Source organism: Apodemus sylvaticus, chromosome 17 (genome assembly GCF_947179515.1).
Source record: "Apodemus sylvaticus chromosome 17, mApoSyl1.1, whole genome shotgun sequence".
NCBI lineage: Eukaryota > Metazoa > Chordata > Mammalia > Rodentia > Muridae > Apodemus > Apodemus sylvaticus.
In genome coordinates this window covers 65,035,701-65,061,318 of record NC_067488.1, presented here as the reverse complement: position 1 = coordinate 65,061,318, position 25,618 = coordinate 65,035,701, and the positions used below count along the sequence as shown (strand labels likewise).

The 25,618-nt window shown below is 41.3% G+C and overlaps 1 protein-coding gene across 1 annotated transcript in view; it reads right to left on the bottom strand.

Annotated features, from left to right (window-relative positions):
- Positions 1-25,618, bottom strand: part of Arid2 (AT-rich interaction domain 2) — a 116,988-nt gene that overhangs the window by 28,964 nt on the left and 62,406 nt on the right. The window contains exons 5-15 of the mRNA XM_052160851.1: positions 22,805-23,023; positions 20,465-20,532; positions 17,208-17,274; positions 16,865-17,115; positions 16,441-16,537; positions 16,149-16,358; positions 15,074-15,241; positions 10,732-10,813; positions 8,884-9,018; positions 8,132-8,328; positions 4,926-7,771 (exon numbers count right to left, since the gene is read on the bottom strand). Coding sequence (XP_052016811.1) covers positions 4,926-7,771; positions 8,132-8,328; positions 8,884-9,018; positions 10,732-10,813; positions 15,074-15,241; positions 16,149-16,358; positions 16,441-16,537; positions 16,865-17,115; positions 17,208-17,274; positions 20,465-20,532; positions 22,805-23,023 — 4,340 coding nt within the window. The remainder of the gene's footprint in view (positions 1-4,925; positions 7,772-8,131; positions 8,329-8,883; positions 9,019-10,731; positions 10,814-15,073; positions 15,242-16,148; positions 16,359-16,440; positions 16,538-16,864; positions 17,116-17,207; positions 17,275-20,464; positions 20,533-22,804; positions 23,024-25,618) is intronic.

The following is a 25,618-nucleotide window of genomic DNA, read 5'->3' as shown; positions in this document are numbered from 1 at the left end:
TGATCAGAAACTCAAAGTCATCTTCAGCTATAAGTTGGAGACCAGCAGGGAATACAGGAAAACTTGCCCTTAAAGACAAGAAAGAAAAAGGAAACAAGCAGACATGTTGTGTTCTAAGCTCAGGGCGAGCCTACTCTGGAATGTAGCTCAAGTTGCTTCTGTGATGGGTTACCATCTCTGAACCGTGCGAGTGGGCAGCATAGTGACACCGGTGTCACAGAAAGGGACTTTCCAGCTCAACACAGACAACTTTGGGGAGTCAGCTCTCTTACCACCATGGGTTTCAAAAATGGTTTTCTGTTCTAAGCCACCTTGCCAGCCCTTAACCTCCAATGTGCCCCTTTTCAACAGGATGTGTGACCTGGGCAGCCTCATTCCTTTCCTTGATCCTTGCTTTCTCCTTGTGTAAGTATAGGAGATACAATGCGATGAAATGAAACCATACACCAAATGCCTAGACTCTCAGTCCATTGTAAATGTTACTATTGTCATTATAACAGAGAAATCCACAAGAAAAATATAGGTTTTGAGTTCAGAGGTAAAATGAACCTGCACAGATGTCTCCTCACAGGTTAATAACACATGGTCAAATCACTTCCTTAAAACAAGAGCTCTGAATAGAAAATTGTGAATTCAATAACTGAGAAGAAAACCGTGCCAAGTATAAATCCCAAGAGTGAGAAATTACAATATACTAAAATTTTAATTAAAGGAAGCACCTGATGAGGACAAGTTTTCCTGATTTGGACACTACTGCCATTTTAACTGTGAGCTTTACTGACTGTCCAGTGTGTATATAAAGGCTTGCTTGACTTTTACAAACGCCAAGACTTTTATCTTTTTGATAATTCTGAAAGTCTTACTGGGTCACCAAGAACTGAGTAACAGTGCATTGTGTGACATTTTAATTTCAAATGTTACAAGGGACATGGAAAGGATGACTGGAGTTAGTCTAAGCTGTGAATTAAGAATGAATAAAAAAAATATTAATCAAATGCAATGTGAATAGTTAAGGATCCTAATTCAAACAAACTTAAGCAAAAAACCCCACTCTCTCTAAAAAGAAACCAGGGACCTGGACCGTGAGCCGGCTTGATGGGGCATGCAGAGTTCAGTGCACACTGTCAAGCACCGGCTGGTACTAGAGCTTCATGTATCCATTTAAAAGAAATAAAACTGAAATGTAGTGAAATGAAATGTTTGGTTTGAAAGAAGGAACAGGTAGAAAGGAACAGAGGAATCCAATATAGCAAAACATGACTAGTGTCTGAATGTAGCTGGGTCTGTCTTTGCAGAAACATACACACACACACACACACACACACACACACACACACACACACACACACACGGTAAATTAATGTTTTAAGAATTAGGTCTTGCACCCACAAGGAAGGAAGCTCACAACCATTCCAACTCCAGTTCCAGGAGATCCATCCAATGCCCTCTCGTGGTGAACATGGGCACCTGGCAGGATCACAGTACATAGACACACATGCAGGCGAAATACTCACACTCATAAAGTAGATAATGCTAATACTAAAAGGGCTTTGGTACAAGAACACAGAACTGGTTTCCTCTCATTTCCAGTAAACATGAAAGACTAGCCACAGCCAGTATTCAGACACAGATGCAAGAAGCTCCAGGAAACACTTTACATGCTTAGCTCTGGAGGAATACCGTGTATCATTCATTACGGAGACAAACTAGGGTTTGTTTTTTTTTTTTCAAATTATGCTTTTTAAAATCAATGTGGAAAAGCTTAGCTTGAACAAGTAGCAAAATTAATACAACACAGGGAATATAAAAAAACATTGTAATTTGCTTCTTGATATAAAATTAACAAAAAATGTTCATGAATATGGCAGTTTTATTCCAAGAAACTATACCTTTCACCTCATTAACCTATAATTTTGCTTCCTTTATTATCTGCTCAAGAGCAAATTATGGCTAACAATTATTGATATTGTTGATAATACTTTGATATGACATTTTTAAATCCCTTCCTAATATTAGTATTAAAAACTTTTTTTTTGTTTTTTTGGATTTTGATTTTTTCGAGACAGGGTTATCTCTGTGTAGCTTTGACTGTCCTGGAACTCACTCTGTAGACCAGGCTGGCCTTGAACTCAGAAATCTGCTGGGATTACAGGTGTGTGCCACCACCACCCGCCGTATTAAAAACTTTTGAGTAAGACTAACACTGAAACATTTAATCTGTGATATAACGGAGGTGAGTAGGGTGGGTAGGAACCGAATGCTGTAACAACTAAACTCTATAGAGACTGCTAAAGCGTGCGCGCACACACACACACAGACACACACAGACACACACACACACACACACACACACACCCAAACAAGCACACACCGTGTGTATGACATGTGTATATATAAGATAAAAAGAAAGTTTAGGTTTCCTGGCAGAGCCTTTCTTAGTTTCAGCAATATGCAACTACGCTACAAATCTGAACAGATTAAGACAAACAAACATGGAAATGACATCCTTGTGGCTTGTTAAAATGGTTTTCTACAGTCAGACTACATGTGCTGTCCTAAAGGCTAAAGCTCCCCTTTTAATGGGCTAAAGCAACTTCTCAAGCTCTTGAGAAGGAACAGACTGAGTCTGGTAGATTAGATTTGTAAACCCCACATACGTCCATTGCTCAGGGACTCGGGCAACAGGGTTTTGAGTGTGAAGCCAGCTGAGGTCATATAGTAAGATACTGCCTTAGAAATCAAACCAAACCAGTAAGAGACCAAAAGGTAAAGAAGTAAAAAACACTGTACCATGCCACATTAAAAATGTGTCCAGTGAGAACAGCAAACTAGGACCACACACATAACATGTGAAAGATATAGAACAACTAAACTATTTTTATATAAAACAATTTAACAAGTTATTGAAAGCTGTGCATGGTGGCACACACTTCCCAGTCGGAAGGAGAAGGAAGGCAATTACCTACGAGTTCAAAGCCAGCTTGATCTAATGAGTTCTGGCCCAGTCAAGGCTACCCTGTCTCAAAAAAAATAAAAACAAAACAAACAAGCAAACAAAATGCAAGCTATCAGATCATGGGATAAACAGATATTTGCATGATGCTGAAAAAAAACAAACCAATATTTATTTTTAAGTTTCTAATCTTTAGGTAATTTTTACTTGTAAATATGTTAATGTGGGCTTGTTTGTTTTGCTTCTAACAGACATCAATTCATGGAAAATGCAGTGGTAGGCCATCTAATACTCTATAAGCTTCATTTGGAACTTGCAAATATTACAGATTTTAAAAGAGCAGCTATAAATAAAGAACTCTGCCTCAAAGCAGGTGCAAGTTTAAAATTTCTCTTTACATTTCCAGTTAAATATCATGTATAAGTAATCAAAGAAAAATTTAAAAATGCTATTAAAATCACTCTCTCTTGGACCCTGTAGACTACCACTCAAACAGTGACCCAAGTGGCATTAAACCAAGGCCTCTAAACACAACCAGGATTATGAATAGAGTAAAGAACCTGCCAAGAGGGAACGCTTCCCTAGAGCAAGCCGTGACTCTTAGGACGGCCCAACAACAGAGCACTCCCTTCGGCCCTGGACTTTGTTGGTAAAGTCTGTCCCATGTGTCTGCCCTGCAGACACTCTGTGTTCTCCGTGGAGCTCAGTGGATCTGCTCCATTACAGAAGCCCATGTGTGGCAGGCACCACGGCAACTAACCACCGTGCAAAGGGACCCAGTTGTAGTTGTAGTTTGGTTTTGGTTTTTCCATTTTCATAGACTCCTGCAGATTTCACCTGTGTCCTTGTAACCAAGTATCAACTCTGGAGATCGGGGCTGCAGCTTTGGGGTTGGGGGGCATGGAGAGCTGGGCCAAGGATTTATACAGGCAAAGCCAGCCACTACCACTCTCACTCTCAGTTCAGAATATAGGTTTTGATTTTGTTTGTTTTTTGTTTTTGTTTGTTTTCTTAAAATGAGCTGTGTTCTCAAAGAAAATTACTGTCACGTTAGTACATATTTTTTCAGATCAGCAATAAAGTGTAGGATTTTAACAGCCCGAGCCACCTGCATATAACTAATGTATTTAGAGTTTTTGTATTTGTGTCCTAAAAATCATTTAGTAACACACTAACATCTTATACACAATAGTTCAAATAATTACAATGTAAGATGAAAGACAAATTTCTAGAATTGTCCAGAGAAACTGATTATAAGAGGAGAGCAAAGCTCATAAATTAAAAGCTGGCTTCAGATCGAAGTAGGCTCCAGTCTGGGCACCACCTCCTGGGCTATGATCCTGGGTGTGTATTTAGCATCTGAGTCCTCCCCTGCAGCACAGGACTAGCAGTCTATGCTAACAAGATGGATCAGGGAGGAAGCCTTCGGTGAGGAAGGCTTTGAAGTAGCGTCCTAATGCCAGCTACTGTCACCGCTCTTCCCGGCTGGGCTCTCCTGTGGATGCCACCCAAATGCAAGATCCAGAGCACATAAAATGAGAAATGAAATAACTCCATAATATTAGAGTTCTTCTCAAATGTAGTTTGGTTCACTATCATTTTATTCAGATTTCTAACAGACTCCAAGAGGAAAATCCATCAGACATACAAATCAAGATAAATTACTAAGTTCACATGTAGTAAACATTTAAAAATTCAACTTAATGAATGTCTACTTTGTATTCATCATTCTATCACTGAATTGAAAATGTTAAAATGTGGCAATGAGCCACACCTCGGTGCTCCTGCCTGGTGCCCAGCCCCTGCTCTGGAAGGCGAGGCTGCACAGGAAGCTGAAAAGCCCTCACCTGAATGCTGGAGTGAAACACGTCTCAGTCACCCACGACCTGACAGCACAGCGCCTAAGGTGACAGACACATAAGCAAACAATGCACTCAGCCTTCATGTTTACAGATCCACGCCAGGGACTTACCTGTGGGACCACAGTCTGTGCGTAGGGCGCTGCATGCTGCTGCTTCTGCTGCGCAGCGCTTTCTATTGCTACTTTAGCCACAGTGCTTGGATCTGCTCCTGCTGGCACTGCGACCATGGTTGCACTGCAGCCGGCGTTGTTGGGGTCACTGATTGTAACAATCCTAACCCCCACTTTATTTGGGATTCCCGGGACGGCTTCCCTATCATTATCCTCTGCTGGCCTCTTTACAGTTTTGCACTCGGCCGTGCCATTTGTAGACCGAACATCAGATGACAGAGCAGAAGGGGTCACTCTAGATCCTGAGTGGGGAACTGCTATGACTTGATGCCCCTGTATGACAGGGGCTGTAGAATGTGGTGAGACAACCACACTTGGGCGTTGCTGAGGCACATCTGAATTCAAACTTGAAGCTAGAGGTCCGTTAGGCAAGTCAGTACCACTGAACGGCTGTGTCGCCACACTTGAAGCTTCTTGCATACTGCTTGTGGACGGTGACCCACCCAGAGTTAACACGGGTCCATTAGAAACTCTTTCTAGTTGGTCACCTTTGGCAGTATCTTGCTGAGTGGCATCTGAAGTCCCTTGCGGTTCTACTGGAGATATCTCACCATTTCCTACATGATTAGAAGTCTTGTGATTTGGAATGTTTTTGCTTAAATGAGAACCATCTCCTTTATCAAAATCACAGATTCCATTGACGAGGGTTTTTTTCAGATCACTTTTGACATCTTGCATGTCCACTGGCTCTGAGTTCTGTTTTCCAGATGCTCCGTTCTCACCTAATTCCAATGATGGCCCATTGCTGATTAGTGAGCACGGGTTAGTCTCACTCTGAATTTTCCCTGAGTTTGAAGGAGGTAGACTTGAGTCACTATACTTTCTCCCGTTCAAAAGACTTCCCACCTGGATTTCACTCTCACTTGTATCCCCATTGCTGGTGTTTATGGTTCCTCGCCGGCAAGAAGGATTCTCCATGACCTCAATTTTTCGTTCATGAACATGTAGACCTGTTGCTTCCTTTGCTTCCTCCTCCTTTTGGCAAATTATCTTATCGCCTTTGAATGGGGGGGTAGCAGTGGTACACGCTGATTGTCCGGCTGGAAGCGTCTGCACCTGAAGTCCAGCTCCTGCCTGTGCCCCACTCACACTAATACCGGCTGGAGCAATGAGCTGAGCTGCATTTCCCTGACTCACAGTCGCAGTTGCAAAACTGGTATTTGGCACAACTGTTATAGTTACCTGGTTGCCAGAAGTCCCTTGGAAAATGGTTGCTGGGCTGTTTGAGATTAGTGGACCCGGCAATATTTGCAAGTTCGAAATGGGCACGGTTTGCACTCCCGCTGCGGGTGGCATTGCACTTTGGACCAACTGAACATTTTGCTGCCCAACCAATAGCTGCTGAGTCGGAGTTTGCCCCTGCACTCCAAAACCAGCTGCTTGGTTATTGGCCACCTGATAGACCACCTGAGGGCTAGGAGCTCTTGCATTGTTTGGGGGAGGAATCTGTGGGGCAGGGAGGATAAGCTTACCTCCTGGGGTTGAAGGACCCCGCTTTGGAAGCAGCAGCTGTTTTATCAGACTAGATTCGTTGGAAGCAGGCTGACCAACCCCTGCACTTGTTTGCTGAGGCTGAACTTGCACCTGTACCTGCTGTGGCTGTTGAACTTGTACCTGTACCTGCTGTGCTGGCGGTGCTGGTGAATGCTGCTGCTGCTGCTGCTGCCTCTTCACAGATAGCATCTGACTGACAGTAGGAGGTGGTCCCTGTGACTGAAGGGTAGAAGAAGATGACATGGCAGTAGGGACTTGGTTATTTGTAGCTGGGACAGGTGATGGTGAAGAAGATGGAGTTATGTTTGGTTGTCCAGTTAGTTGAACTGTTTGACCAGCTGGGAGAGCTGCCGGGTTAGCAAGAACAATTTGGTGAATGGCTGGTGCGTATGTCTGACCTTGTTGCGCTGGCTGGCTCACGATCACTACACTCTGCTGGGTTGGCTGCTGTGGTTGTTGAATAGGTTGCTGTACCACTGTGGATGAAACTTGCTGAGAAGGAAGCGGCTTGGGTGCAATGTTCTGGAATCCTACCCTGGAGGGTTGTGGACTTGGAACGCCAGCTATGGTAACTACCTGTCCCGTAGCTACCTGGAAATTCTGTACTGAAGTTGCTGAGACGATATTGGATGCAGAAGTTGTTACGTACTGTGGGGGTGCTATGATCACAGTGTCTTGTGGCTGGCCACCAGCTGCTGTCTGCTGAGATGGAGTGTGTGGAGGCTGTGGTGATGTGGTGATTAACTGCTGACCCTGTGACACTGTGGACGTACATGCTGGGATGGTCTGTACTCGTCCAAATACATGACTCTGTGGGACGGTTTGCTGGATTACCGTGACAGGGGTACCCGAAGGGATCTGTCCTGGTACCACTGTGTGTAGAGGAGATGGTTGTGGCATCACAGCAGGATGGTGAAGCAATGTCTGAGAATTTACAACTGCGACAGGCTGTGGCCCTGCACTGTGATTCTGAACCACAGAACTCTGTGCAGGCCCTCCTCCAACAGCGATACTCACAGGAACCGCTGTCGGGGGCACAGAGTTCTGCATTACTGTTGCCTTAACGACTTCACAAGGGATTGGAGCTTTATTCTGAATGACAGTCACTGGAGAGTTTTGTTGCTGGTGGGTATGAACTGAAGGATTTGGTGGAATTCTAGAAACAGTCTGTGCCACAGTATGAATGCCTTGCACTGGAAAAGACATTTGTGTTGCGGTCAAATTTGAAGATTGATTGGTGACAGGAGTCCTTTGAAAATGATTTCCTACAGCCTGTGATCCGTGAGGGATTCCTGTAGATATGGGAAAAGGACAGCGCCAAGTGAAATGACTGCAAGACACCAGATGTCTTATCTTATTTAATAGAAAACGAGAGTGTAAGGAAACTAATGCCAAGAAAGAAGAGACAAGTACAAAGACAGCCATGAGAAACACTGTACAAAGTAGAGAGCCAGGTTATCACTTAACAGACATAATACATATTTAAATTCTGGTGATATACTAGCAGTATTTAAAACATTTAAAAACTAGGGTATGTGGTCATTTGCCTATAATCCTACCTTTGAGGAGATTCCCAAGTTTGAAGCCAACATGGGTGGTACAGCCAAGTCTTGCCTCTGAATAAAGTAACTATTAAAATGTAAAATGAATACCTGCAGGTGAAGGAGTCGAGGACACATCAGCAGCGGCATCAACACGAACAACAGGAGTGGACATGGGCTGCTGCTGATAGTACATCTGAACGGGGAGCGGCAGAGCCCTCCGCTTCACTCCTATGACGTGAATATGCGCCTGCCCGCTGCTACTGGAATCTTCTACTCTCTTCACTGTGTGATTTGGAAAAACTGTTCTGTAAAATAACACATACTCAATTATGAAAACCGATACAAGAACACCATCACCTCCAGTAATGCTTAGAGCATCATTGTCGCTGCTTATGCATAGACCATCATGCTTCACAGTGTCACCTTCTGTAAAATTCAAGACTAATTCTATAAATAAAAAAAACATTACTTATTACTAATACCAAGTTTTAAGAATTGCATATATAGCCCGTTTAAAAGCATTTATGATTTTAGCTGAGTTTCAAAAAGTCTTATCTTTGGCCAGATACTTATTATGTATTCAAGACTTAAAAAGACTTAAAAAGAACATCTTCAACATGCCAAAGGGGATAGAAGCAAAAGGAGAATTTGATTTCTTTTATTTCTTTGACAAACCTCATCATACATCCACACAGTGACTTATAAATTGCCTTTAACCTGAGCCTCCATTGCACTAATGCCAACACGTGGGAATGGTCAAGTAGTAGAGATTCAAATAGCAGCAGCCTTGTGGCATTTTCTCTAGTATGCAAGAGCAAACAACATAATGAGTTATGAGTTTGAAGAGCTATGCACGTTACCTAAGACACTTGTAAAACCCAGTTGATGTGAGGATACCACCACGAGCTAATTTACTACAAGTTGAGAGATATTCTGAATACATTTCTGCCCGAGAGACTGAACAATCTGGATTTACTTCAAAGTGAGCATTTAGCCTAAAAGAGAGAGAAATAAAGACATTATACACCACAGGAAACCCTGTTTAGCTATATTAAAAGATAACCTATTATACTAATAATTACTTCAACTAATCAAAATTCAGTACCTCATGTCAGTACTAAAAATACACAGTATGTTTTAGATAGATTTAATGAAATAGAACAATTATTTACCAGACTTATTACAGTAGCATAAACAAACAAAAGCTACAGTCATGCCTCAGCGAGAGGAAGGGTGCTCTGTTAGCAACAAATGTTCTCTCTCTGAGAGGCAGTGTTCCCAGCGGTTATCTGCTGGTGTGCCTGTCTTACAAAAACTCCTAATCATAGGCAATGTAATGGGCACTAACGTCAAGGAAGTTGTGGGAACCTCAACTCCACTGGATCAAATTGCCTCAGCCAAGAGTCACTGAATCTTTCCACTCTGCCACCAAGCCACCACGCACACCACTCTCCACACAGCAGCCCCATTTGTACTTCACAACAAGCCAACACATGCTTCTTCTTAGAGCAACATAGCCTTGGAAAGTCTCTGTTCAGAAGTCATCATGCAAAATAAGCTACCTTGGCTATTTCCTCACACATTTATTCACAGTAACTGATGAAATAATTTCCTTTCCTTCTGGTCAGAAGTGGCTGGAACATACTGGAATGTAAGGGAGTGTTGCATGTGGTGGTGGTTTGTGCTCTTCCCAACTTTCACAATTCTCTACATAGTCTCAGAGTTCAAGAGTAGATACAAATATCTCATTTAAGTTGCAATGCACAACAAATCCAATTAGCATTAGAAGAAGAGACTCGAGGACAAAGGGTTGCCGTGGAAAAGCAGAGAAGGTGAAGGAAAGAAAATCAAGATACTTAAAACCAGAACTTGCTCAGAGCAAAGCACAAGAGTCTGGATGCTGTCACAAAAACAAGGCTTGGAGACAACAAACCAAAGAGCAGAGCGACAGGACTGAAGTCGAGGACAACGCTGGAGACTGGGGAGGCCAACAGCTTTTCAGGTGGCCTCACACAACATCCGCACATCCGCCCAGCACAGAACTTCCCGGGCTGCATAAGCTTTGCCCAGAGTGGCAAAGGAGTGCCCACACAGTCTTCTCAAGGAAACAGAGCACCTGCCCAGGCGTCCATTTTCAGGAAGACATGCTGGCTAGTGTGTCACCTGATTAAATTCCCCCCTAACCATGAGAAGAAAGTGGAGCTACTTCTGACTAAAGCATTTTGCTGTAAGGCAGGGATGCTGCTGCCTGCCTTTAGCATCTGTACTTGAGAGGCTAAGCTCTGGGCCAGCCTGAGCTACATAGCAAAGGCTTGCCTTAAACAAAGAGCCAAAAACCAAACAAAGAAAAAAAAATTTTGCTTTAAACAGAAAAGACAATATTTAACAAAAAATCCTGGTTTTACTTTCTCAATCCCAGCTCAATTCAGTCTCAACACAATAAGTTAACAGACTTTGCAAGCTGACAAGTATTATTTTATATAAAGCAAAAGATAATTTTTTAACACAAATGTTATTCCAGAGGCATTATATGACATAATTTAATGACAGTTAGGCTGTTTGAATTTAGAAAACTTTGATGAATTCCTTTCTTTCAAATCCTGACTATTTGACACAACTCAGATCTACATTTACTAAAACCGCATGGTGACTGCTCAACCTGGGTCTTTTCTGTCACTTTCAAGCCTTACTAGAAACAAGTCACTTACCACTGACACGCGAACTTCTCACTGTCTATTTCCACGATTCCTGGAGGGGGGGCAGCATGCTGTGCTACAACTGCTCTGGAAGCTGAAGAAGAAGGCGGGTTAGCCAGAGGACTGAGGTAACAGAAACAGCAAGCTACACCCATGGGCAGGGAAGCACTTCTTGTTTATAAAGCATGTGGGAATACACTAATGAGAAAGAAGGCAAGGTGAGCAAGCCTACACCGGGTACTATGTTTTACAGCCCTCCTATTTTGCTTAGCCTCATAATAATTCAACAACAATAAAATGGATAATGAAGCTACTAACAATATAAACTATTTGTGCCATCTTTAGAAATTGATCAAATACTTTACATATTTATTATTTTCCCCAATTTTTTAGTGAGCAAGTACATGTTAAACAAGCAAACAAACAACAAGCCACAAAGTGGTCAAAACAGCTGAAGTGAGCCAAGCAGCAGACCCAAGAGCGCCTAGGTGCTCGCCTGCTTGCCTAACTTAGGTGCTAGGCCGCACATTCAACCCCAGCACTGCCACCAATAAGTAAACAATGCACAAACCTCTGTCAGCTCAGTTACACAATGCATTGGAAGTAATAAATTCATTTTTCAGTTTAAAAGATAAATAGTAATTCTACAGAATTTCTATGTAAGATGGAACAAGAAGCAGGAGGATTACCAAGTCGAGGTTAGCCTTGGCTTTATGACAAGGATCTGTCTCAAAACTAAGCAAAGAAATTTTGCTTTATATAAATAATAAAAGTTAGCTTTACAGGGTTTGCACATTTGAGGCCTTGCTCCAGCCCTAACACCAAAGCAACACCCTCTATCCCAGCTGTATTAGGTTGGTTTTAAGGCAGACAATCTCATGTATTAAATTCTGTACCGATAAGATTTTCACAAGAATTAAATCACACATGATACAAAGCACTTTCGAAGTCTCGGAAGCATTGCGCTGGAATACAATAGTGCTCAATAGTGAATACTACTTCAGGTTTCTTGGCCCAGTGCGTGTGATCAGCATCTCACCGGAGCTTGTTATAAATGGAAGTTCTCAGGTCAGAGTACAGAACTCAGGGATCTGGGCTCTTAAGTATGGCATTAGATAACTCTGCTTCCTTCCCAAGTCTCTGAAGCACTATGCTAAGTAGCATGGATGATTTATATAATAATACCTTGGAAATAGCTTTTCAGAAATAAAACCTATCGTAAAAGGAAGCGACAAGTCAAGTATTTTAGGATTCTTTGATTTTAACCAAAAGAAAGAAAAGAAAGAGCAGAGCACCCTATTGGCAGCTGCAGGGAGAGCAAGCTCACTGCCTAGCAGCTGCAGCCGGCACAGGCAATTTTGCTGATCTCCATCACAAGAAAAACCAAGTCTTTGGAATGGGAAAAACTGCTGGTGAGGAGAGGGGTTGAAGATGGGAGGGAGAGGAAGGGGAGGAGGAAATAATGTCAATACTCTGTAGATAAGGAGAAAATTGTCATCAGTTAAACAAAGATAGGCTAGGATTAATGCTGGTTCCATTCTAGCAATAAATAGCATGTGCTCACACGTATACCATATTAATGGCTCCTGGACATTGAAAATACATCCAAGCACTTTGCTTTGTAGTTAATAATTATTTAGAAGAACCTATATTTATTCTTGTCTGGTGTACTATTTATTACTGAAACTTGTGAAAATAAATCAGACTTTTAATCAGAGCACCCTAAGGAAGCAAGCAGACCCTCAGTGTTTACTTCCAGGCTGACAAGTGCTAGGTCAAACATGACTGTCACCTCTGGTTCCGCTTTTGTACGGCTGCGGGGCGAGGCCAAGCCAGGGTGGGCTTCCCAGTCCGACATGCTGGCAGGAAGGGTTAAGGCTGGATGTGGGGCTGTGTGTGTTGTGATGTGCTTTGACATTGACCCGCAGTCTTAGTCCACACCCACTTAGAAATGCTTTGTGCCTCAGAAACTAGTAACTATAAAGAACATATATTATTTTTAAAAGTCAGTTTGCAACCATTTAAATAAGGATGAAATTCCGATGCTGACCTACAAACAGGTAAAAGCATTCACAATGACAAAGGAAACGGCAGGAAGTTTAGCGATGACCCTCCATAAGAGAGCAGTGTTAAACTACAAAAGGGTCAGATTGCCCATCTACAGAAGAGTAACTGCTTGAATGTTCTCCAGCTCAAAATGTGTCTTTTGGGTGTCTAGAGGCCCACATCTACCTCTGTTAATGAGACACGACCTAAGTGAAAACCCCAGGGATTAATACTCAACTGTATTCATTATACAAATGAAGACAGGATCAGGGCTTAGGTTCATCTGCTGAGGTGAAAGGAACCGCTAAGATGAAAGGTCATTCATAAGGAAAACATAGTGAAGGGACTTTTGCATCTTCTGTGACTCCACATGCATTCAGCAGCTCTGCTACTCTGTTAGACAGCACCTCTCCATACACTCACTTAAGTCTCTTCCTTGAGGATAAAAAGACACTCTTTGTCCATGTAAGTAGCAGTATTGTCTGTTTCTGTTTCTTTTGACAAACTTATACACTGACTAAAGCTTCCTCAGTTAAACATATAAGGGGCCTGTTTATTTAGAGACTACGTCTCACTAAAGAGCTCCCCGTCTGCCTCCCTAGTGCTGGGATGACAGGTGAGTCCGTCCACCCTCTAGTACTGCCTTTGATAGAACATCTCTTCAGTTCTGGCATGTAGGTTCAATGCACACACACACTACGACACTGCCAGGCGCTTACGGAGAACACAGCGAACAATGGAATACGTGACATGTTTTCCATACTCCACACAGACAGAATATAGAGTCTTAATACTGTGTTCAAACTGGAGACATAGAAACCATGACTGAATGTGAGGAGTACCAAGTCTTCAGCACTAAGACCATCATGATATTTGGGAAGATGATTTAATTGACAGGTGATAACATTAAGAATAATGAGGTACTTTTATTTCCCCACTTGGAAACAGAATCTTACTATGTAGTTTTGTCTGTTCTGAAACTCACTTGGTGTTCAAACTAGTGAGACTGTCCTTGAACTCAGAGCTTACTACCATGCCTGGCCCTATGAGGTTTTTGTTCTTTGGTTTGGAGTTACGAGGGAGAGTGAGAAACGCCTGCAGTTCTTCATATGGACAGGAGCAGGAGACTGAAGGAGCTGGACAAGAAGGAGAAAGGCTCCTGCCCAGAGCACATCAAGAAGTCAGTAGCTCTCGGACAAAGGGCAGGCACACTGCTGAGTCTGTAAGCAAAGAACTCAGAACAACAGGAGAGCCACTCTGCACACCTCCACACTACCTAACTGTACAGATGACTATGTCCAGTCAAAGAATGGGAGGAAGGAGAAACTACCTTGGAGATAATGAACAGATGGCAGGGAAGGCGGAAGATGGATTTGTTGGGACAAATTAAGAGAGAGAATTGACCAAAAAACAAAACAAAAAAGCTAAGAGTGCTAAAATAAAAAATGACTAAAATAAGCCAGAATAAAAAAGTCTAAAAGCGAAGGCTAGTTATTAGGTCTGCCTTATAATTAAAAATATTCAAATTAAACAGAACGGAGACATAGAATGCCAAGAATAACACCCACATACATGTATACATGCTTCTGTGTATGTTTGCGTGTCCTGTACTGCACATGTGTCTGTTCCTGAGCTGTCTGAGCACACATGCATACATGCTTCTGTGCATGGCCACATGTCCTGTTCTGCACACACGTCTGTTCCTGAGCTGTCTGAGCCCGTGGCCTTAGCACTGGCCTTTAGGAATGATGGGGGAGGAGGGTAGAGGACAGGCAGCAAGAGCTGCTCTTCTAGAGGATTCAGGTTCAAGTCCCAGAATCTACACGGTGGCTCACACTCATCTCTAACTCCATAAAAGGGGCCTTCTTATGGCTTCTGCGATCACATGGTACACAAACATATATGCATGCAAAACACTCATACACATAAAATACCATTTCCCATAATATTAGGGGTACCAAGTATGTATACCCTGATCACTCAAGAGAACTAGAAGCGAATGCGCAATTAACTTGCTCAGGTATGTACAGGTCTCACACTATCACAAGAAGCACTGACTCCTTGTACATCCCTCAGATTTCTTTATTGTACTGAACTTGATTCCTCTGTTCCATCCCATCCTCTCTTTGTCCTCACCTTGATCTTGCTGCATCTACAATGCAGCCTAGCTAGGAAACCACTAATATAAGCCTTCTTTAGGTAACCCTTCCGTAAAACATTACTTCTTGTACTGCACATTTGAATTTTCCCTGAATCTTAAGTCTCACACACCCACAAGCATATAGGAAAAAAATGTGAAAATACTGACCTGGACCAGGCGCTATGTGGGTCTGGGCTTGGACCTGCTCTATAGCCTGTGGCCTAACATCAGATAAGACTTGGTGACTGGAGCTCGGGTGCTCAACAAGCTTCACTGCAGCCAGTGCGTCAGGGCCAAACATCTGAATGTCCATGGATACCAGGCACACCAGCATGTCTGAAGGGAGTCAGAGGGTCAATGTGACAGCATTCAGAGTACAGCAGAGCGAGGCCAGGCCAGGCCAGGTCAGGCAGTGAATCACAGCACATCAGCACCCTCTCTGAGGTAGAGACTAGATGTTTCCAAAGAGATTCTGGCAGGTATTCAGTTTTGGGGATCATTGATACGAAAAGTGACCTTTTAATTTCCAATTAACAAAATTTCATTCTGTTTTTATTACCTTTGATTGTAGTGTTTATACATAAGAAGGGCATCACTTTAGCTTCTGAATAAAACACTAACATGGCATGCTTCAGTGAGTGTACCTTAAACTAGCAAGACTATAGGGGTGACTGGTAAGAACGTGTAGGGCCAGAAGGTAGCATCTCAGACAGCTTCTGTACTTAAAATGTGACACTGACCATTTGAGAAGGAAAGTTCTGAAAGAGTCAGGCACAACAGTGCTGTCAGCTTAGATCTGAAATTTGCCAAGAAATGTGAAGAGGAACATGGATTTCAGACAGCTACAAAATCATATGTGTAACAGAACGGATGTTTCTTTAAGGATAAGACAAAGCTGTATGTCTGAAGGAGTAATGACTCTTTAATACTACACAAGAAAATTCAAGTTTTCACATAGTACAGAATCAGTTTTCCTCAATGGAGAAAATGCGTGGGTAGATTGCAGCTCACTGGCATGGTGTGTTTACGGCATGCACAGAGCCCTGGGCTTGACCCCAGCACTGAACCAAACAGGTGGTGCCTCCCACCTGTGATCGCTGCCACAGGAGATGGTGGCAGCAGGGGGACTCTCTTTGGATATAGTGAATGTGAGGCCAAGTTGGGCTACATAAGACCCTATTACAAAAAATAAAAGAAATTAAAGTTGAAAAAAACCAAGTGTGCCAAGTGCTGAGTGGCTTACCTATGCTCTTTTCTACTTTTGCAATCTTTGTGCAGGCCACGTCCCCCATTTCAGTGAGCATATACAGCACCTCTAGTGTTGAGGTCACGAGCAGCACATCGGGCAAAGTGAGGTGACAAATTATCTCTCTATATGAATCTTGATCCACATATTCACAAATCAAAACACCATTATCCTCTGCTTTGCAAAGATTTCCCAAAATTTCCATGCCTGCAAATACATATACATTTATTGTGCTTGAAATAAATGATAAGTTTGTTTACATGCAATAACAAAATATTTGAGTTCTTACCCCTCATCTTTAAAAACCTATCCCTTGACATCAGGCATTTTGTAACAGTATGAAACATCAGATGAGTGGTTTTGAAATCGACAGGGTCCAGTAAAAGCTGGAAGGAAGGAAGGAAGGAAGAACACCGTCATTGTTCTATGCCTCTGCCCAAGCTCTGCACTGCAAATGTCATGAAAATGAACAAGACATTGCTGTGTTACAGGAACAGTTACCACTAAACTTCAAGTGTCATTCCAAATTGTTTTTCCACAAACACATGCTTCTGCCCCACCTTTCAGCTACAAATAAGTATAACCATTTAAAATCTGGCAAATACAGGCAGACATAGAATGCAACATTTAAAAATCATAGTGGCAAATTTTAAAGGAGATGTGGATAAAAGGCCAAGCCATGCTAAGGCCCTGCCGCGTGGCCGCACGCTTACCTCGGCTGCGATGTTCCCCAAGGTGTCGAGGCCTAACTGCCTCAATGAAATAAAATGACTATGTGCAGAGAGTAACAGGAAACGAAGACAGGTGCGATTAGCTGCCAAGAGCTTAACATTACTCTCCTCAAAGGAAAGGTTTCGCAAAATCACTGCGATCTGAAGAACCCGCTGTCCTTCGATGTCATTAATGCCCAGCTTTCGAGGTGGATGAAATAAAGATTCCCAAATCCATTCTCCTGATGTATCTTCTACAACAGAAAATACAAATTTCCCTTAACTTGCTACTGCATTACTACTGTCACTTTAAGAGTGTGCACTAAAGTTACCTGCACTGACTTACCATGAGCCTTGTTTCTGTCAGAAATGAGGTCTCGTACTTCATTGTCATCAACAATGTCTTTCCAAAACTGTAATGAGAAATAACTTAAATGCTGATGGATTAAAGCAAATATTATATTACTTTGATAATTATACATTATATAAAAGTATATTTCTATGCTGTCTTTCACATTTCCTCTGAATATTGCTACAATCTATGGATTTAAGGGTTTGACATAATCACTCACGTTTCACATAGCCTAACATAACATTTTATAGACCAAAGGTTCTTCATCTGGGTCCAAAGAACTCTGTAAGGTATTATGGGAATCTGGATGGGGAGAGATATGACATCTTTACATTCATTAATTTAAGTGGAATCAAGAATTTCCTTAGCAGTCTCATCACCTGTAGGTAGGTATTATAGATCAAACCACAGTATAATTTGAAGCACCTGCGATTTGTTACCCACAGGAATCACACATATTTTCAGATTGTTTTACAAGTATGGAAGCTTGGTTTATGCAGATCACACATGTAAACCATGGGAGGCACTGATTGCACCTCTGAATTTTATATGATCAGTGTCTCTGTGTACAGGGATTTCTCACACAGTGTATATTGGTGGGGCATGCTTTCCAGGATTGCCCAACTGTCTTTGAATTGTAAGCAGAAAGACAGGAGTCAAAACCTACAATCTGCCAAAGTCTCTTTAAGGCTAAGAGCTAGGCTTTACCTGCTGTATCTTACAAAGCTCCAGTCTGTTAGTGCCTGGGATGGGAAATGAAGAGTAACAGTGGAGGTGGGCCATGCTTCCACTAATAGAAGGAGATGTACAGTTATCAAGATAACTGGGTTTTGGGGACAAAATTCTTTTGATTGTGGAGCTATTGGTATAAACAAATGTTTCCAGGCTGCACAGGGCCACTGAGCATCATTGCACACATGCAAAGTCTTATGGTATTTGGTAAAAATGGAAAAGAAATAAGTTTTTAAACAAACACAATGTTCAATAGCCAATGAAAAAGGTCACAAGTGCAGTCAATAATAAAGACACCAGACGTGGAAGTCAGACTGATCATAGAAAGCAGGCCAAAGGGATAAAAACTGGACATTTTGGCAAAGAAATGGAAAACAAAGAGAAATTCTACAACTAAAATATAATCCCAGAGTTTAAAGATTCAAGGAATGTGTTTAACAACTAACAATAGTCAAAATCAAAAATAGCAAGTTTGAAGTATAAGGAAACAAAAAGATGACCAGAAACAGGCCCCTAAGAAGCCGCAGCGCTTCATGGGAGGCACGTGAGGGCAGAGCAGACTGGCTGATCAGGGCAGAGGGCTTTCTAAATAAATGAAGTGATAACCCACAGAATTAAGAACCAAGAAACTAAATAAAATTCCTTGAAGAAAGACAAAGAGAGAAGGCATAAACAAGAGAGAAAAAAAGGATAGCTAAACCCTAAAATGACAGCTCACAGGTAAAGAACAATGGCTGCTCTCCTAGAAGATTCAGGTTCAATTCCCAGCACCAACATGGTGGCTCACAACCATAACTCTGGTCCCAGGCCTGCGCCCTCTCCTGGCCTTCACAGCAAATACGCATATCCACAAAAATAAATCTCAATTAAAAATTTTAAATTAAAAAATCTAACTACAAATGAAAAAAAATCAAAGATTGTCTCATCTTGAGAAGACAAAAATTTGACAAAAATAACCAGAGTACACAAAGGAAAAAAAGACTTAAAAACCAAAACAGAACATTAGTGATGTGTGAAATGTTATTGTTTAGTATACGTATTAACGTAGTCCAATAAAATTGGAAGGAAATGAAAACACTTTGATAAATGAAATAACTGTCAAACACTTTCCAAATGTCATGTTTTGCCATCAAACTATAGACTCAGAACTAAGCGAGCAATGCAGGGAACGCACTGAGACCTGTGACCGACGCACGCCACACCCAGACTACAGAGATCAGGAACAAAGTGCCTCAGAGACAGGTAGTGCGGTTACACATGAAAGACAGCTCACGAGACTGACCAAGTCTTCAAGTACTGAGAGAAGACCCCGAAGTCAACAATTTTCATGCACACACACACACACACACACAAATCTCTTAAACATGGAGACACAAACAAAATTTTAATAAAATACAACTTGGGAGGTCAAATGCTAATCACTAATTTCACAAAATGTATAGCTGAACCATGCTGATTTAAGGACAAAAATTGTATTCTGTGAAGAGGAAAAATCTCAAAAAGCAACACTGATTACGAGGAAGACAAAGCCACAGTAAGACAACGCCAAGCGCAGACAGCCATGGCTAAGCTAGCTCCAGACAATATCGGCTGCAGCGAGACACATTAGCAGAAGGGCTAGGAAATATTTCATGCTGACACAAAATATCTATCAGGAAAAGGAAAACATAGTGATCCCAAATATGGATGTGAATAATAACAAAAGTTCAAATATGTGAAGCAAAAACCGACAGAAATGAAAACAAATATAAACATTTATATCATAGTTCGCAATTTCATTACTTCATTTTTCACTGAACATCAGTTATTAATAGATACCATGTCCAACATAACAACATAAGACCTCTTTCTCATCCACTGAGAACCTGAGTTACAGGTATGTGCTAACAATAGCTGCTGCTGCCCCCCAGCCAACACCACCTGGCCTGCAACTCAAAGAACTCCTGCCTCTGCCTAGCTACACGAATGCCAGGGTTAAAGGTGTAAGCCACCATGCCTGGCCATACCTAGCCTCTCAGATATTATTTGAAATCCATAAAACTAACTTATAAATATAAACTTGAAAATAATTTATCCATATCTTTGTGTGGTTCCTGACCTGTAATTCATAATTAGACACCTTTCCAAAAATATGTTCACAGATGTTTTTCCATAAGTCATACCTACTCATTGTTCAGAGTAACGTCCCATTGAAGATTATTTCTTTTTAAATTCTACAGTTTTAGAATACTCATAAAAATAAAATTTCCTTAAATTCATCCTAGGAATTTAAAGCTTTAAATATTCTCTGCTATTATTACATATTCCTTACCTTAGAAATAAACTAAAGAACACAGGAATTTCATTTCTGCTCGTTAGAGACCTTAAACACTCTCTCATCCAGTCACAACCTCTAAGCAGGTTGAAGGGAGCGGTTCTGTTAAGGAGAAGGCGGCGGTGTGCTCCAGCAGAGCCGCCGGTGCTCCACGCTGGCCTGGCAGCACTCACTCCACGGCTTAGCATTTCAGTTTATGAATTACCTTAACAAAGTCTCGATCAGTCTTCTCTCGCCATTCTTCTCCAAAGACAGTAGAGAATGATCCTAAAGCTAACAGAATAGCAGAAATGCAATCAATGAATCCTTAATCCTTAATATTATGTACCTTTGAAAAATAACAAAACGACATTTCAATATATTGTGTTGGATAAAATTGTTTCATAGTAAATCACAGTACTAGTAAATAGCAATCTTTGTAACTGAGCTTCAAACATTGTGTCTCTTCATTAAAAACACACAACTCTAGCTAGAGATATTTTACTGCTAAGAGCACATATGAGGCCCTAGTCTGATCCCTAGCAATACAAAACTGAAACTTATTTTTTTTTTTTTTTGGTAGCTGAAAAGAAGGCTTAGATGTCAAGCCTGTGTACAGTATCTTCCAGAGGATCCAGTTCTGGGCACCCCTACAGGAGGGCTCACAGCCACTTGGATCTCCAGGCCAGGAGATCTGACTTGTGGTCTCTGTGGGCACTGCTCTTGTGCACAGGCATGCACACGCATGTGCACACATATACACAAACACAGTTTAAAACTAAATCTTTAAAAACATGCCCAATTTTAAAAAAGTTATATACATAGTAAAGAAAAAAATGCTCCTATATAAGCTTCCTTTTGTCGGGAGGAATACACAGTAAAGAGCTATAGTGGTGCTATAGAGAGCTAGGCTGCCAAAATCCCATCCTGATTTCAGAAATGACTATATGATTAATACTTAAAGAATAGAGCAAGACATTTGTTATAAACAATGCTAGTAAATAAAATCCCCATAAGAAAGTCTCCACAGGATAATTACTTAAACTAATAAACAAACAAGCAGACTGGACCACCACTGAGCTCTGTATGTGAGAGTATGCTCCACACTGTGTGGCAGTCAGAGGACAACCTCCATTTTGAAAAGCCTCGCAATCAGGTACAGCAGAACCTCCAGGTTCTTCCACAGGAAGACTGGCTGGCAGATGCATCCTGGCACACTCCAGCTTTAGATGGGCACTGAGGAGCCCAGCTCAGGCCCTGTGCTTGGCAAGGACTGAGCCACTGGGGTTCTTGGTGATCTTTTTGATCTTAACTTTTGGACACAGAGATTCATCATTATGCAGACAGAGCTAGCCTGCCATGAGCCACAGCCATAGATGAGAGAGCCACCTGTCTCTGCCTCTGCCTCCTCAGGAGCGCCACGACACCCAGATAAACTGTTGAGATGTCAGGGTTTGGTAAACTTAACATTCTAGATTGCAGTACTGCATGTGCAATACGCCGAAGGAATGTGAGACGATATACAGGACATGAGAACACCATCAAAACAAATCAAGTTATCCTGTGTTATGCATTACAAGTCATTGTTAACACACAATTCCATCCAATAGCCAGATAGCAAGACTCCAATTATTTTGACGTGAAAATAAATGTTCCTTACAAATTCCATTCTATATTAAGTGCTGAGGTATATTTGAAGGATCAAAATGCCACACGAAAATACCCAATGAGTATGTGTAGAGAGAATCTCTTGTAAGCCACACCTGCCAACAAAAAAGTCAATGGCCAATGAGGTGAGGCAAGAGATGGAGACTGAAGGAAGAGAGGATTCTGGGAAAAGTAAGAGAGTAAAGAGATGCAGGGAGAGATTCAGGAGAGCCAGGACAAGATGGACATAAGCCAGTAGGTCGCTGAACTCAGGATAGGGTAAGGAGAGGTACTGAGGGAGATGTGAAGGAAGGGACTGAAGGAGAGGTAACTAGGCATGTGGACGTGAGAGGATAGTGTGACTGGTTCAATAAGTTACAAGTTAGTCAGGGAATGAACCAAAGCTAATGGCCTGGGCATTTAATAAACAATAATTAATCTCAGGAGGTGTGATTCCAGGAGGAGGACTGGAAGGCAGCTTAATTTTTTTTTTTATTTTACAAATCTGAGATAGAAATCTAACAAACTTCGATAGTCAAAGTTACAACAAAACTAGAGATAACTGTCGATGTTCCTTCTTTACATAGTCTGAAGCAGTTCAGGCGGAGGAAAAAGCTGATTTTTATGTATTCTTACACCATCCTTATTTATTTTTTATATAAAATAAGTCTATGGCAAATCCTCAACACTCTTTGCTAGATAATCCCAAATGCTATAGTTTGTAAAGTTAACAACTTGATATGAATCAAAATACACTAAAATGAATTCATTTGCAAATAACTAGCTTTTAAAGGTAAAAGGGGGAAAGAACCCACAAATCTCTAAATACTACAATAAATTCATAAAATGTGTGCTATAAAGATTTTCCTTCTTAAGGCTTTCCATGGCAAGTTTGCATCTGAAGCCCACTAACACTTACTGTCGTCAAACACCCCGGCGTTGGCGAGTAACAAGGTGATGATTTTGGGATCCTTCTCAAGCTGCATGGCGTGTTTGCTTTCGTTTGACAGCAGAGTACACACGTTAATAGCGAAGTCCACTTCATTTGGGAGTCCAGATAACAGTGAAAGCACCAGTTTATTATAATCATTTGGCGAATTAAAATCCATAGATAACCCATAACTTTGACGTAGATAATCTAATAAAGGAAAAACACACAAAGCAGCATGCTGCAAGTTAACCGTGGAAGGGCGGCTATGGCTGCTCTCTGCTGAGCCCACAACCGTACCGTGAGCTAGTCCTGGAGGGCGGCTACGGCTGCTCTCTGCTGAGCCCACAACCGTATCGTGAGCTAGTCCTGGAGGGAGTCTATGGATGCTCTCTGCTGAGCCCACAACTGTACCGTGAGCTAGTCCTGGAGGGCGGCTATGGCTGCTGTCTGCTGAGCCCACAACTGTACCGTGAGCTAGTCCTGGAGGGCGGCTAAGGTTGCTCTCTGCTGAGCATCCAGCAGACCATGCTTTTCTTACCTTCCCCTCTCTTTCTTCAGAGTAAACTATAAACTGATTAAAATGGTCCATTTTTCTTTTTTAACTTTTCAGGCTTACTAGTTGTTAAAAAATATTTTTAAATATTAAAATGCAATTACCTTCTTGGATATCGCCGATGAAGCCATAGCAAATCACTATTTCATTGGATTTACTGAGATAGCAGTAAAAGCCATAATTTTTAGCATTAGAATCCTAAAAGTTTTAAACAATACACACAGCTTTCTAACAACAGTCACAGCAATCCTGCTCCTCTGCTGCAATTCCACCCTAGTGTGCTCTGTTCCTAGGTTCTGTTTTGTTTTCAAATGTCAGGTAAATAAAATTATAGAATACATAGGCCTTTGTATTTGTTATCTTTCATTTAACAAAATACTTTTGAGGTCCATATTGACACATGAATCAGTAATCCATTCCTCTCTAGACACAGTTCATCATGTCCCAGATGAAGGGATTTCTACTATTTCTAGTTCTACCTATAAGTATAAGTACCTATAAACATTCCTGTGTAGGACTTTTGGGGGACACCCCATTATTCTTGGTTAAATATCTAGAAGTCACAGAGCTGGGTCGCATAACTGTCTGAGGAACTGTGATGATGCTTTTCTCAATTGCTGCAGCACATCATACCACTGCAGTACACTATGACTCCCTGCTCACAGCCTGGCCAGCCCTTAGCATCTGTGAGAAGAATCATTTATTCAATATTTTTTTCCCCAAAACTTCCCAGTCAGTAGGTAGTATTCTTATTGTTTCAAAGTGAAATTTTAATTCCGATATAAAGTAATTGTACATTTTTTACTTTTGTTTTTGTATTTTTTGTTTGTTTTGTTTTTGAGACAGTGTTTCTCTGTGTAGCCCTGGATTTCCTGAAACTAACTTTGTAAACCTGGTTGGTCTTGAACTCAGGGATCTACTTGGCTTTGCCTCTTAAGTGCTGGGATTAAAGGTGTGCATGACCACACCCACCTATGTTTTTGGATCTTAAGAAATTATTTCCTAAAGAAAAGTAAAATGATTTCATATGTGAGAACTGATTTTAAAACATCTACTTAACAAAACTTTCTAAGTCAGACTGGCAAAAACAAAGTACACAGTTATAGTACATCTGGGCCTTGGCAACCAGAGCACTAGACAAACACCCTAAGACAATTTTCAAATAAAGCTGTCACTAGTTTAAGAAAGTAAGAGTTAGAAAATGTCTAGATTAAACATTTCTGAACACTTCAGAAATACCTGGATTCTTTAAAATGTAAAACAACAACAACCTACAAAACTTTTCTATAAAATACAAGTAAAATTTTTTACATATATAACAGGGAAAAGAATAGTTTCTGAGGGGTGGGTTTGAGATGTGGTCTTAGTGTGCTGCTTTGATTGGATCTACTCACACTCCTCTTGACTGAGGCTCCCTAGTTATAGAATTACAGGTTTGCTACATATGTAGCAACATATGTAACTCAACATCATATGTGGTTCAACACCAGCATCTGAATAGACAGTTCTTCCATTCTGAAATATTCTAGAAACACCACTAATCATGGCGGATACAGAAGAGAGCTGCAAATGACTGAGAACGATTCTCTGCACAACTCAACCCTGAACAAGAACGCATGGCAGAGCCCAGGGAAGGCTCAGCTGGTAAATGCTTGTGGCACAGACGCGACGGGCCTGATTTCAAGTCCCCAGCATCAAAGCAATGCATCCATGCTGTCCTGGAGCTGTGCTCCCAGCATGGGGAAGGCGTGGGCAAGAGCGTCAATGCTGCTGGCCACTGCTCTTGCCCACTTTGAGCTTAGGCTCAACCAGAAATCCTGCCTCACAACGCAAGACAGAAGGTGACTGAGACGAATGCCCAGAGCTGAACTCTACTACACAAACACAGAATATATACATTATTTTTATGATTTTGATGAATGAAATTTCCCAAATATCTTAAAAAGCAGAAAGATATCTAGGGTTACAGGAATAGATTTCGATGTTTCTACATTATAAAAGTAACTGATCTGGATTTAAATTCCTCAAGCTAATATAATCTTGGAATTTCTTAATCTGTTACTGAAGAATAGAAATCTCTCTATATGTCTCTATCTCTATCTATCTATCTATCTATCTACACACACACATATAATTAACAATAAACTTTGCTACCATACAACCAACAAATACAAAGTATTTTTAATCATATTAGGTTTGGTAAAGATTCCTAAAGAGAGTGTATGAGAAAATACGGGACAGTAAGATCC